At 48.0% G+C, this 12,501-nt stretch overlaps 1 protein-coding gene across 2 annotated transcripts in view; it reads right to left on the reverse strand.

Annotated features, from left to right (window-relative positions):
* Window positions 1-807: 807 nt before the first annotated feature.
* The window catches only part of FKBP9 (FK506 binding protein 9, 63 kDa), a 59,505-nt gene continuing 47,811 nt past the window's right edge, over window positions 808-12,501 (reverse strand). For both annotated transcript variants that reach the window (XM_011953923.1, XM_011953924.1), the window contains 3 exons: window positions 7,506-7,651; window positions 4,903-5,066; window positions 808-2,555 (listed from right to left, as the gene is read on the reverse strand). In XM_011953923.1, coding sequence (XP_011809313.1) covers window positions 2,379-2,555; window positions 4,903-5,066; window positions 7,506-7,651 — 487 coding nt within the window. In that variant the 3' untranslated portion in view covers window positions 808-2,378. The remainder of the gene's footprint in view (window positions 2,556-4,902; window positions 5,067-7,505; window positions 7,652-12,501) is intronic.

Below are 12,501 nucleotides of genomic sequence, written 5' to 3' on the forward strand. Positions count from 1 at the left end.
GTTGGCCAGGCTAGTCTTGAACTCCTGAACCTCAAATGATCCACCGACTTCAGCCTCTCAAAGTGCTAGGATTACAGCCATGAGCCACTGCACATGGCCAACATTTGCTTTTTAACAGCAATTGTATGTCTATATAATACATGTATTTTATGTATATTAAATAATTGCTTTTAAATATATGATTGCACTACACACACACAGAGTTTCTCACGTACCAGTTATTCTCCATTTGCTCCCATCCACCCCATCCCTACCTCAGATTCATTCTCCACCTTTCTCTGCACCCAAGAGGCTGATGTCTGAGAACTCGTCTCTGAGCTCCTCTTACCCTCTGGCTTCCAACATGGTTCCACTAATGGGAGCCAGTGGCACGCATCAGAGAATGGGGGCACAGAGGGGATGGGGCATTTGTCCCTCGCTCTGCTGCAGTGTCGGCTGCACTGCTAGTGGTGGCTGCATCCCTCTGTGACGCCTCTAGGCAGCCCTTCCTGTGCTGCTCCCACTGCCTCCTCTTGAGCCCTCAGGCCCTGGTAGTAGCAGCCTCCTGCGGTGGCCAACACTGCTGTCACCGGCACTCAACATCCTCAGTTTCCCCAGCCCCGCCCACACTCTAAACAGTCCTTTCCTTAGCTTCTCTTCAGGAGTCCCGGAGGAGGGCCAGGACCCTGACTGACACTCCCTAGAAGTAGAATGCGCTCCCTCAGTAATTGCAGCGAAGTCCTGCTGTTTTCATCAAGGGGATTCTGACTGTATGGGGCATTCTCGCAGGTCTTCAGCCTTCCAATAAAACATCAGAAAAGCAGGTAATATAATTCAACATTTGATATCAGAAAAGATCAGCTTTCCAACATTTATTCCATTGAATGAGTGCACAGCATTTTCATGAACTACCTCAGGGCTACATCAGTACAAAATAGTTTAAATTAGTAAAATAAAGTAGTTTCAAAGGGAAATCACTGACGACTTCAGGATAAGTGCCACCACCATTTGGGAACAGAGGATAGAACGTAGCCATGTGGTTATTCCATGTTTCAGGAATCAGGCCGGCAGGTGAACTGTCATTGCTGTCTTACAGCAGCTGGCCTCTGCCTTCAGGGTACCACCCTCTCCAGGACACAAATGGGCAGCAGAAAAACGTCACCTTGTTGATGCTCAGCAGCTCATCTATTGGGACGAAATTTCCATCTCGGCCAAGGGAAATACTCTGTTGAGTGACCAGCGGGGCCCCGCCCCCAGCCCTATTTATCTTATCAATATGGTTCAGGGAGGATAAAAAAGAGTGTTTTATGGGATAGAAAGGTGGGAATAAGAAAAAGCTAAGTGGCTGGGCGCGGTGGTTCACGCCTGTAATCCCAACACTTTGAGAGGCCAAGTTGGGTGGATCATGAGGTCAAGAGATCGAGACCATCCTGGCCAAATGGTGAAACTCCATCTCTACTAAAAATACAAAAATTAGCCGGGTGTGGTGGTGCACACCTGTAGTCCCAGCTACTCAGGAGGCTGAGACAGGAGAATCACTTGAATATGGGAGGCGGAGGCTGCAGTGAGCCAAGATGGTTCTGCAGTGAGCCGAGACGACGCCACTGCACTCCAGCCTGGCAAAGAAGCGAGACTCTGCCTCCAAAAAAAAAAAAAAAAAGACAGAAACAAAAAGCTAAGCAGATGACCTTATGTGGCAAACGCGGAATCAAATTCTCTATTTGTGGTCCGAGATGCCTTTTCCTGGCCCAGTTTTCTGTGCAAAAGGCTCTTTTAACCTCCAAGTTATACACTATTAACGGGAGGCCCACAGCGGGGCGGGGTGTGATGAGCTGGAAAAGCATGATGTGCGTGTGCGTGTGCCGGGGTGGGCCATGATCAGAGTTTGCACAGGCTGCTGGGAAGAGCCATGACTGTCTGCTGGGAACCCTGCTGGGGCAAGCAAGCCCTTTGACTCTCCTGCCCATCTCAAGAATATTTCTAAAATGTCTTAACCAGCAAGTTAAAAAAAATTTCACCCTCTTTATACAGATACCCTGGACACCTTTTCTTATGGTTCCTCCAAGATGATAACTTCCATCTGACACTATATTCCTTTAATAACAAAATTTCCCAGAAGGCTCACAAATCATGGTTGGCAGTGCAGCCTTTTTCAATACTGGACACATCCCGTGCCAAGGCCCTCTGCACAGATTTTGTTTACTATCACTGGCGATCAGCCTAAACTTCTTACCCCATATATCAACCCACCCCGATGTGTACACCAGGTACTATGTGACCCACCTACCACTGGCTAATGATGCACCTTCTGAAAGACCCTTGCGCCCTCACTGCACGCTCTGCCTTGACAGGTGGCTTGGTGTCACGTACTCCCTGGCACCATCTGGTTCGTGCCGGGTTTAGAGTTCATCGTGCTTGGCTTCCTGGTCTTTGAGTTTAAATTCCTCGGCCGTGACCTTCCCATCTCCATTCCGGTCCTGGTTGGTGAACATATTCTTCACAACCAGCTCAGCATCAAAGCCAGGGGCGAGTTTCCCTTTGCCAGATGCCACCTGGGCGTGAATGTACTCTGAGAACTGGAAAAGAAGGGGACAGGAAAGACCATGAGTTCAGCCACCGTGAACGCCAGGTCTGGGGCCAGAAACAGAGCAGTCTGGGGGTGACAGGGCTGGAACTTGAGTCTGAGCTACCAACACAGACAAGATCTTTTTGGCAGCTACATGACCTATGACCTGTGTTTCATTTTGTTTTTTTCTCTAAATGCAGGTGAAAAACCCTTGTACTAAATAACTCCAAGAGCCCATATTATTCAGGTAGCCAATACCGAGCAGCCGTCAGAGCTATCCCTTCTCCCCACTTAGTTCCCTACCAAAGGCTGACCCCCACAACCACCCAACACTGTAAGAACATTCTTGGATGCATGCATTCATTCATATGATCAAAACATATGGTCTCCTATGTGCTGACCACTGTTCTAGATCTTGAAATGTATCAATATACAAACAAACAAACACCCTGTGCCTGTAATGCTTGCATTCTAGTGGAAAGACAGACAATTAGACATGAACATAAAAACAGGTAAATTACACATTAAGTTACAAAGTGAAATGCTCCAGAAAAAAATCAAAAAGCGGAGCTCAGTAAGGATGGGAGAAAGGGATGAAATGTTCAATTCAGTGGTCAGGATAAAACTTTAAGGAGAAGGGAAGATTTGTGCAAAGGCTTGAAAGATGAGAAAGAAAGGGCCGAACAAGTTATCTGGGGCAGATGTCTCCTGAGCAGAGAGGGCAGCTGGTGCCAGGGCTCAAGGTGGACGCATGCCTGGCTGGTCACAGACAGCACCGGGGGCGGGTGTGGCCAGGTGAAGTGGGCAGAGGGAGACAGCCGGCGAGGAGGTTACAGCGAGCAGAAAGTGCGGGGTCTTCACAGGCTACTGTGAGGCCCTGGAGACAGGGGCCTCGGCAGGTCTGACCCAGCTTCTGTGTGAGAACGGCCACTGTGAGTGCAGGAAGAGCTTCACGAACACCACTGCTGTGACGTGACCCGGGAAAGAGATGACAGACCCCCAGCTAAGATGCTACAGGGTGGAGGTGGTGAGAAGTGTCAGGTTCTGCATGTGCTCTCAAGGTAGAGCTGGAATGATTTCCTGAGGATTATTATGGCCTACGAGAGAAAGAGAGGAATCAGAGATTACCAAGTGCTCTCGCCTGAGCCACTGGAGGCCAGTGATGCCACTGACTGCGATGGGAAAGCCTTTGGGTAAAGCAGGCTCCAGGGGCAGGGTGTGCGGGTGGATAGCAGGGGTTCCGTAAATGAGGACATCAAGCAGGCAGCTGAACACATGAGTGTGAAGTGCAGAGAGAAGCCTGGACTGGAGCTACAAATCCAGACACCATCAGGATATGGACCCGATAAGACCACCGAGCGAGTGACTTAAAGACGGAGAAAAGAACAAACTTAGGCCGGGGTACTCCAACATGAAGAGATCAGGGACAAGAGGCCTGAGAGGGACGTACCAGGGAGGTAGAAGGAACACCAAGAAGTGTGGTGTCCTGGAAGCCAGAGAAAGACGCATCCTGTAGCTGTGTTGAAGTAAGAGGAGCGTGAGAGCTGACCACTGGATTCTGCAATACGGAAGACACTGGCCACCCTGGCAAAGTCGGGCTCAGAGGCGTGCAGGGACAAATGTCAGAAAGGAGTGGGTTTAAGAGAGAATAGGAGGCAAGGAATTAGAGGCAAGAAGGACACACAATTCTTTTGAAGTTTTTGCTGTAAAGGAAGGAAAGTAATGAGAGAAATAGAAAGACACATCCCGGGAAGGGAAAATAACAGCACATTTGTATGCAAATGACAATGATCCAGAAGTGCTGAAGATGTGGAGAGAGAGAGGAAAAGGCTGGAGGACATGCTTCAATAGCAGATGTGGAAGAGGCAGGGAGCTGGAATTCCCCTGGGGTGGAACAGAACAGACGGTTCTATTGCCCAGCTTCTCAAAGAGGTGTGTGGTCCTGGCTCAAACCACTGAGTAGCTGTGTGACCTTGGACAAGTCATTTACCTTCTCTGTGCACAGTTTCTTCTAAAAAACAGCTGTTTTGAGGGCCGAACCAGAGAATACACTGAAGACACTCACCACACACAGACAGGCAGTGAGCACCCAGTAACAAGAACTAAATACAGACTGTGTGCCCTGGAATCAAGCCCTGCACCTCTCAGGGACTTGGTTTCTTCAGAGAGGAATGGTGAGCTTCCATAGAGAGGGCGTGTGTAAAAGTGCTTGGCACATGAGTGTGCTGGCCATCTCACAAGCCTTCCAGCCCACTGGCCTCACCCTGAGAAGGCCTCACCTTCAGGACCAGCCCCGTGGCCTCACCAGGCTCCCTGAGCTCTTCGGTCTCACCTACCTACAAAGCCCAGTTAGTTACCTCTTCCAGGAGGACTTCTCCGTTGCCATCCTTGTCAATTTCTTCAAAGAGGTTGGGTGACACCTCACCATTCCATATGAACATGTACCCCTCGGGTAGGCCGGCCACCAGCTCCAGCAGCTCAATGTCAAACACCAATACGGCACTGCCGGGCACTTCTCCATCTGTCCAGGTGAGAGGAGCAGGAGGCAGTGTCAGCCGGCAGGCAGCAGTCAAGCCCATCAACCAGCACCCACCCGACTTCCAGCAGCCTCACTCAGGGTGGGACTTCTGACCAAAGCAAGAAAGCAGAGCAGAGGCTAGTCACTTTCTCACTGTAGGCAGCGGCCAGTTAATGAGTCATGAAATCAGTTTAAAGGGTAGTGACCAGCGTTTTGTTATCTTTTAAATTAAGGAATAGAGTAGAGGCCGGGCATGATGGCTCATGCCTATAATTCCAGCACTCTGAGAGGCCAACTGGGGCAGATCACTTGAGATTAGGAGTTCAAGACCAGCTTGGCCAACATGGTGAAACCCCATCTCTACTAAAAATACAAAAATTAGCTGGGTGTGGTGGTGGGCACCTGTAGTCTCAGCTACTCGGGAAGCTGAGGCACGAGAATTGCTTGAACCAGGGAGGCAAACATTGCAGTGAGCTGAGATCGTGCCATTGCACTTCAGCCTGGGCGACCGAGTGAGACTCCATCTCAAAAAAAAAAAAAAGGAACAGAATACTTTTTACCTGTAGAAAAGATAGGTATTGTGTCATGAAACTTGAGTTTCAATTTTATATATAAAACTAAAAGTAATGCTTACTTCAGCAACACATACTAAAATTGGAACCATACAGAGAAGAATAGCATGACCCCCGTGCAAACAGGACATGCAAATTTGTGATGTGTTGATTAAAAAGAAATAAATAAATGTGTATATGTGTAAATTATATGTTATATGGAATACAGATTGGGAAATAAGATGTATTTCTTACTGCGTGTCTTGTTGAAAAAAGTTTGAAAGCTGCTTGTAGAGACTACAATACAATGGTAAAACTTTTAAGTAAATCTAACAGCAGAACTTTTAGAATCGAAACAATATGCCTGAAGATGATGATCCAAGATTTGGCTGTAAGCACAAATTCAAGAACAGTGTATACAGTATAGGCCCAAAGAAGTTATGTAAGTATGGAATACATAAAGGTAATGTGTATTATTCCAAATTATTATATCTTGAGTATATGTTATATATAATATGTTACATATTATAATTATTAATAATATATCACAGAAAAAGTCTTAAAGAATATACAAAATTTTTTTTTTTTTTCCTGAGATGGAGTCTTGCTCTGTTGCCCAGGATGGAGTACAGTAGTGCGATCTCTGCTCAGTACCAGCTCCACCTCCCGGGTTCACACCATTCTCCTGCCTCAGCCTCCCGAGTGGCTGGGATTATAGGTGCCCGTCACCATGCCTGACTAATATTTTGTACTTTTAGGAGAGACAGGGTTTCACCGTGTTAGTCAGAATGGTCTCGATCTCCTGCCCTCGTGATCCGCCCACCTTCGCCTCCCAAAGTGCTGGGATTACAGGCATGAGCCACCGCACCCGGCCAGAATATACAACAATTTTTAAAGGGTTTCTTCTGGGATTGGTAGGAAGAACAAATGTACTTTACAATTCTTTTACAGGAAAAAAATGACAATCCACAGTGACTATAATTGTTACCAGTTAGCTCTTCCTATCTCCTCCATGTCCGGATATCAGCAGTGTGAAAACACTGAAAACGAGGGGTTCCTGGGGCCAGGCATGGTGGCTCACACCAGTAATCCCAGTGCTTTGGGAGGCCCAAGCAGGAGAATTGCTTGAGCCCAGGAGTTAAGATCAGCATGGGAAAGATAGCGAGACTCTGCCTCTAAAAAATAAAAAATTAGCCAGGCGAGGTGGTGCATGCCTGTAGTCCCAGCTACTTGGGAGACTGAGGTGGGAAGACTGCTTGAGCCCAGGAGTTCAAGGCTGCAGTTAGCCGTGATGGTGCCACTGCACTCCAGCCTGGGTGATAGAGAGAGACCCTGTCTCTGAAACAAACAAACAAACAAACAAAAGTTATTGAATCCCCATGTGGAGGACACATTGTGGCTGAAATGATGGAGTAAAACATAACCACCGTGAGGATGAGGGAAAGCCAGTATTTCCAGAACTTGCAACTAATCTCTCCCAGAAGAAACTGTCTTGGACAGCCTATAGGCTCAGAAGTGAAAAGCAACGGCCTACAGCATTCCACCTGTCCCAGGAAACAGTTCCAGAAGGACGTGCTCAGTCTGACCCCAGAGAAACCTCCCAGGCAGCTCCCCCCGGGGATACCTCCCACACATGGGTCTGAAGATCCAAGATTTATTTCACGCAAACTAGTTCTTTCTCAAGAGGGTAATGGAGCATTGACATGGCTCACTGAACTCACAGGGGTCTCTAAACAAAAATGCTAAACCATTTTTTAAAAATAGAAACCACACACTCTTTGGGTATTACATGTAAGAAGCATGCTGTGATTCTAACTATGGCACCCCAAAACGCACAAAATTCCGATAGTAAGCGGGCCCCAAACACCCTTGAATACTGTTGCTCACTCACCCACGCCAGCTTCCCCATAGCCCAGGTGGGGCGGAATGATCACGGTCCGTTTCTCACCAACACACATCTCTCTGAGACCCATGTCCATTCCCAGCACAACTTGCCCAGATCCCAGAACGATATTGTAAGTTTTGCCTAAATTCCACCTAAAATGAAACAGAAGAGCCTCATGTTAGGTCACCAACCCGTTGGCACTGAGAGTGTTCCCATGAGAGGAACACATCACTCCCAGGATATTTCTACCAAAGATATAAAAATCCCTATCTAATCACGAGGAAACATCAAACACAAATCGGGGCACATGCTGAAAAATGTCTGGCTGTCATCTTCAAAACTGTCAAGGCCATGAAAATCCAGGCAAGACCGTGCAAGTTCCAGAGTGGAGAACCATAGTGGAATGAGGTCCTTTTTTCTTGAGCCCAGGAGGTGGAGGCTGCAGTTAGCCAAGATCGCACCCCTGCACTCCAGCCTGGGTGACAGAGTGAGACTGTCTCAAAAACAAAAACAAAACAAAAAAACCTTGGGTTTTGGATTTAGCAAGACCTGAGCGGATTCCTGGTTCTGCTACTTAATTTGACCCTGAGAAATGTAATCTCTCAGTTATTTTATCTATGAAACGGAGACCACAAATATAGCTATCTCACAGGGATGTTTTAAACCGCAAATAACATGTTATGCTTGGCACAGTGGAGAGGAAGTACAAAGGGCTCAATAAATGTTCGGCCTTGAAGCGTAAAGTGCTTATGTCTGTAACAGTCCGAGACTGAAAAAAAAAAAAAGACCACCAAGAGTTCAATTATCCTTGATGGCCATGGAAGCCAGTTAGAAAAAAGTCTGCTCTATCACTTCAGTCACTACTAGAAATAAATCTACTCCAAAATCTATGCCATTCCTATCACTTCCTAAGGGCAAACAGCGTGTATGTTCTTTACTCCAAGGAGAAAAGATCCCTGACTCTCCTTGATGCCTATGAGCAGCTGGTGACAACATGGACGGGTGCCCCTTTGGGTCACATCCTCTTCTCAGGCTTCCTGGCCTCCCCTGGGCCCAGGGCAGCTGCTTCTTTCCCTTCTCCAGCCGATTACCCGCAAACGGAGACAGGGTTTGTGTTTTCCCACCTGGGAGGAACCCGAAACAAAGCCAGCTCTGGTGAGGGATGCCTTGGGGGAGGGAGCCAACTCCCACTGTCTGCCTTTCTCTGGGGCTACTCCAGTTGCAAAGTCTTATGACAGAATATTCCAGAACTCACTTAGTCATCCAGGAATGCATGTTTCTTCTTCCTCCTTGAGGCCAGTTTAAACACGCACACGTAAGAAAATCCTCCAAGCAAACAAGTTGTTGTCATGTGTCATCTCTGAACACACCACTCATTCTTTTTCCTCGGGTCCTGTGATTTTCTTTTTTTCTCTTTTGGGCAGTGTTTCTCTCAAACACCGTCCTCACTCCCACTGCGTGCTTCCTGGCCCCATCCACCGCAGGCCTGCAGCTTCCTGCCTGCTTCACCCTCCCCGGCTCACTCCCACTCCCCTCCTCCCCTCTAGGCAGCAGCTGCTGCTGCCTTAGTCCTGATGAATGGGACCCAGCCCACACGGGGCTCCAGCTGGGATCAGATAGGCAGGTGCCAGCCAAGCGTTCCATTAGCCCACTATTTGAAGCTCACACCAGGAAGACACCAGCAGGGACGCCAGCCGCTACTCTTCCGCTGCAGATTTACATGTAATACAGAGGCTCTCAGAGTACAAAATGCACTTCCTGATAAGGAGTCCTGGCTCATGTGGCTCCGGAGTGCTCTGCCAGGATATTATGAGTCCTCCAAACACAAGCAGGAGGCAGGGAGACCGACTCTCCCCGCCCCGCATGAGAAGCAGATCCTGGACCCTCCTGAGAAGGAATTCCTTTGTACATTCCCCAAGCCCACTTCCCCTTTCCTCAGCCTCAGGATCAGAGGACAGGAATATGAACATCAGCAGGAGCAGTGACATCAGCCATGGACCTTACAGACCCTTCTAACCTCATGGAACATTTTCACTCTTAGGAGCTCACTTGATTTAAAAGCACTGCAAGCCATGCCCCTTGCCTGCTGCCCTGCCTCCCGCTAGCTTCCAATAACCAGTGGTTGGGATTTCTTTGCAAGGTCTGTTGTAAGCCAGGTCCCTGTAAATCTGGGCCCTGGAAGCTATGCACATATTTCACTGATTCTGAAATGCATATTTTTTCACAGTTTAACCTCTCTATAATTAGGATACATTTTCTGACTGACAGTATGTCATCTGTCAGCGTTTTTACTTGGTCAGAGATACACGAAATGTTTCCATCACACTCTTTAGAGTTGATGAAATACATTAAATGCATTCGCATACAGGATCCCGTAGTCCCAGAGGGAGAACTCTCAGTATATCCATAGGGTCTTTTCTTTTTCTTTCCTTTTGGAGACAGAATCTCACTCTGTCGCTCAGGCTGGAGTGCAGCGGCGCAATCTCGGCTCACTACAACCTCTGCCTGCCAGATTCAAGCGATTCTCCTGCCGCCTCTTGAGTAGCTGGGATTACAGGTACGTGCCACCATGCCCAGCTAATTTTTGTATTTTTAATACAGGGTTTCACCATGTTAGCCAGGCTAGTCAAACTCCACAGCCACAGAGTCGCCCAAAGCTAGAAGGCAGAGGGACAGGTGGAAGGAAGAGAGGACCCCGCACATCCAGAATCAATGCAGTAGCACGTACCTGCTTATGCAAAGCTTTTTTCTCCCAAAGACCAAACTTAGGAAACTAAGTCAGGCTCAGTACAAAAATGGATATATAAAAACTGCTGAAATTAGTCGGGCTTGGTGGCTCACACCTGTAATCCCAAATCTTTGGACGGCTGAGGCGAGAGGATCTCTTGAGTCCAGGAGCTTAAGGTTAAAGTAAGCCCTGATTTCGCCACTGCTCACAGAGCCCTGTCTCTAAAAAAAATTTTTTTAATGCTGAAAATGTTTCTTTCCCAAAGAAGAGAATATAATATTAACTTACAGATACATCTGAAGATTCAGGTTCACAAGACGCAAAGCTCCTTCTACACGCCTGACATTAGTTTATGCTGTTGGTTCCTATTTAACACATTCTCAGATTTATCTCAATCAATGAACATTTATACAATGTTGCTTTGGTTCTATGCTCTGGCCAAGGTGTAGGGCATAAAAATGTAAATAAATACATTGGGTGTCCCTAAGGTATTTACATCAACAGAGGTAGAAACAAAACTAAAAGACAGGTAATGCATGAAGCGTTACGAGACTGCAGAAGCAGAAGCAGTTGATTCTTCTAGGAATGAAGGAAAGATTTTGAGAAAAAAATGTAACATTTAAGCCAGGGCAGAAGTTGGCCAGAAAAAGGAAGAACAGTAACAACCTGCACTACTGCACATGGCAGCCCTGGAAGGTGGAAGATGGGCCCCAGCGGAAGAGACTGGTGAGGCAGAACAGAGCCGACAGAGAGCCTTATGTGCCAGACTCCGGAGTCTGGCCTTTATCTATGCATCAATTTCTTTTTCTTTTTTTTCTTTCTTATTTTTTTTTTTTTGAGATGGAGTCTCGCTCTGTCACCAGGCTGGAGTGTAGTGACACGATCTCGGCTCACTGCAACCTCCGCCTCCCGAGGTTCAAGCAATTCTCCTGCCTCAGCCTCCTGAGTAGCTGGAATTACAGGTGCCCGCCACCATGCCCAGCTAATTTTTTTTTTTTTTTTGAGGCGGAGTCTCGCTCTGTCGCCCGGACTGGAGTGCAGTGGCCAGATCTCAGCTCACTGCAAGCTCCGCCTCCCGGGTTCACGCCATTCTCCTGCCTCAGCCTCCTGAGTAGCTGGAATTACAGGTGCCCGCCACCATGCCCAGCTAATTTTTTTTTTTTTGAGGCGGAGTCTCGCTCTGTCGCCCGGACTGGAGTGCAGTGGCCAGATCTCAGCTCACTGCAAGCTCCGCCTCCCGGGTTTATGCCATTCTCCTGCCTCAGCCTCCGGAGTAGCTGGGACTACAGGCGCCCGCCACCTCGCCCGGCTAGTTTTTGTATTTTTAGTAGAGACGGGGTTTCACCGTGTTAGCCAGGATAGTCTCGATCTCCTGACCTCGTGATCCGCCCATCTCGGCCTCCCAAAGTGCTAGGATTACAGGCATGAGCCACCGCGCCCAGCCTCTGTGAGTCGATTTTTAAAGAAAGCAGTTCAGCTGGGCATGATAGCTCAAACCTGTAACTCCAGCACTTTGGGAGGCCAAGATGGGAGGATCATTTGAGGTCAGGAGTTCGAGACCAGCCTCGGAAACATAGTGAGACCACCCCCCCATCTCTAAAAAAAATTTAAAAATTAACCTGGGCCAGGTGCAGTGACTCACACCCGTAATCCTACCACTTTGGGAGACTGAGGCAGGAGGATCACCTGAACCCAGGAGTTTGAGACCAGCCAGGGCAACATGGTAAAACCTCCTCTCTGCTAAAAATTAAACAAAATTAGCCAAGTATAGTGGTGCGTGCCTGTAATCCCAGCTACTTGGAAGGCTGAAGCATGAAGATCGCTTGACCCCAGGAGATAGACGTTGCAATGAGCTATGATCATCATGCCACTGCACTCCAGCCTGGGCAACAGAGCAAGACCCTGTCTCAAAAAATAAAAATTAGCCAGGTGTGGTGGCACATGCCTGTGGTCTCATCTACTTGGGAGGCTGAAGTGAGAGGACTGCTTGAGTCCAGGAGGTCGAGGCTGCAGTGAGCTATGGTCACTTCCCTCATTCCACCCTGGGTGACAGAGTGAGACCCTGCAAGAAAGAAAAGAAAGAGAAAAGAGGAGAGGAGAGGAGAGGAGAGAGGAGGCTGGGCACAGAGGCTCACACCTGTAATCCCAGCAATTTGGGAGGCCGAGGTGGGCAGATCACCTGAGGTCAGGAGTTCGAAACCAGCCTGGCCAACATGGTAAAACCCCATCTCTACTAAAAATATAAAAAATTAGCTGGGTATGGTGGTGCGCACC

Source organism: Colobus angolensis, unplaced genomic scaffold (genome assembly GCF_000951035.1).
Source record: "Colobus angolensis palliatus isolate OR3802 unplaced genomic scaffold, Cang.pa_1.0 Scaffold378, whole genome shotgun sequence".
Lineage (NCBI taxonomy): Eukaryota > Metazoa > Chordata > Mammalia > Primates > Cercopithecidae > Colobus > Colobus angolensis.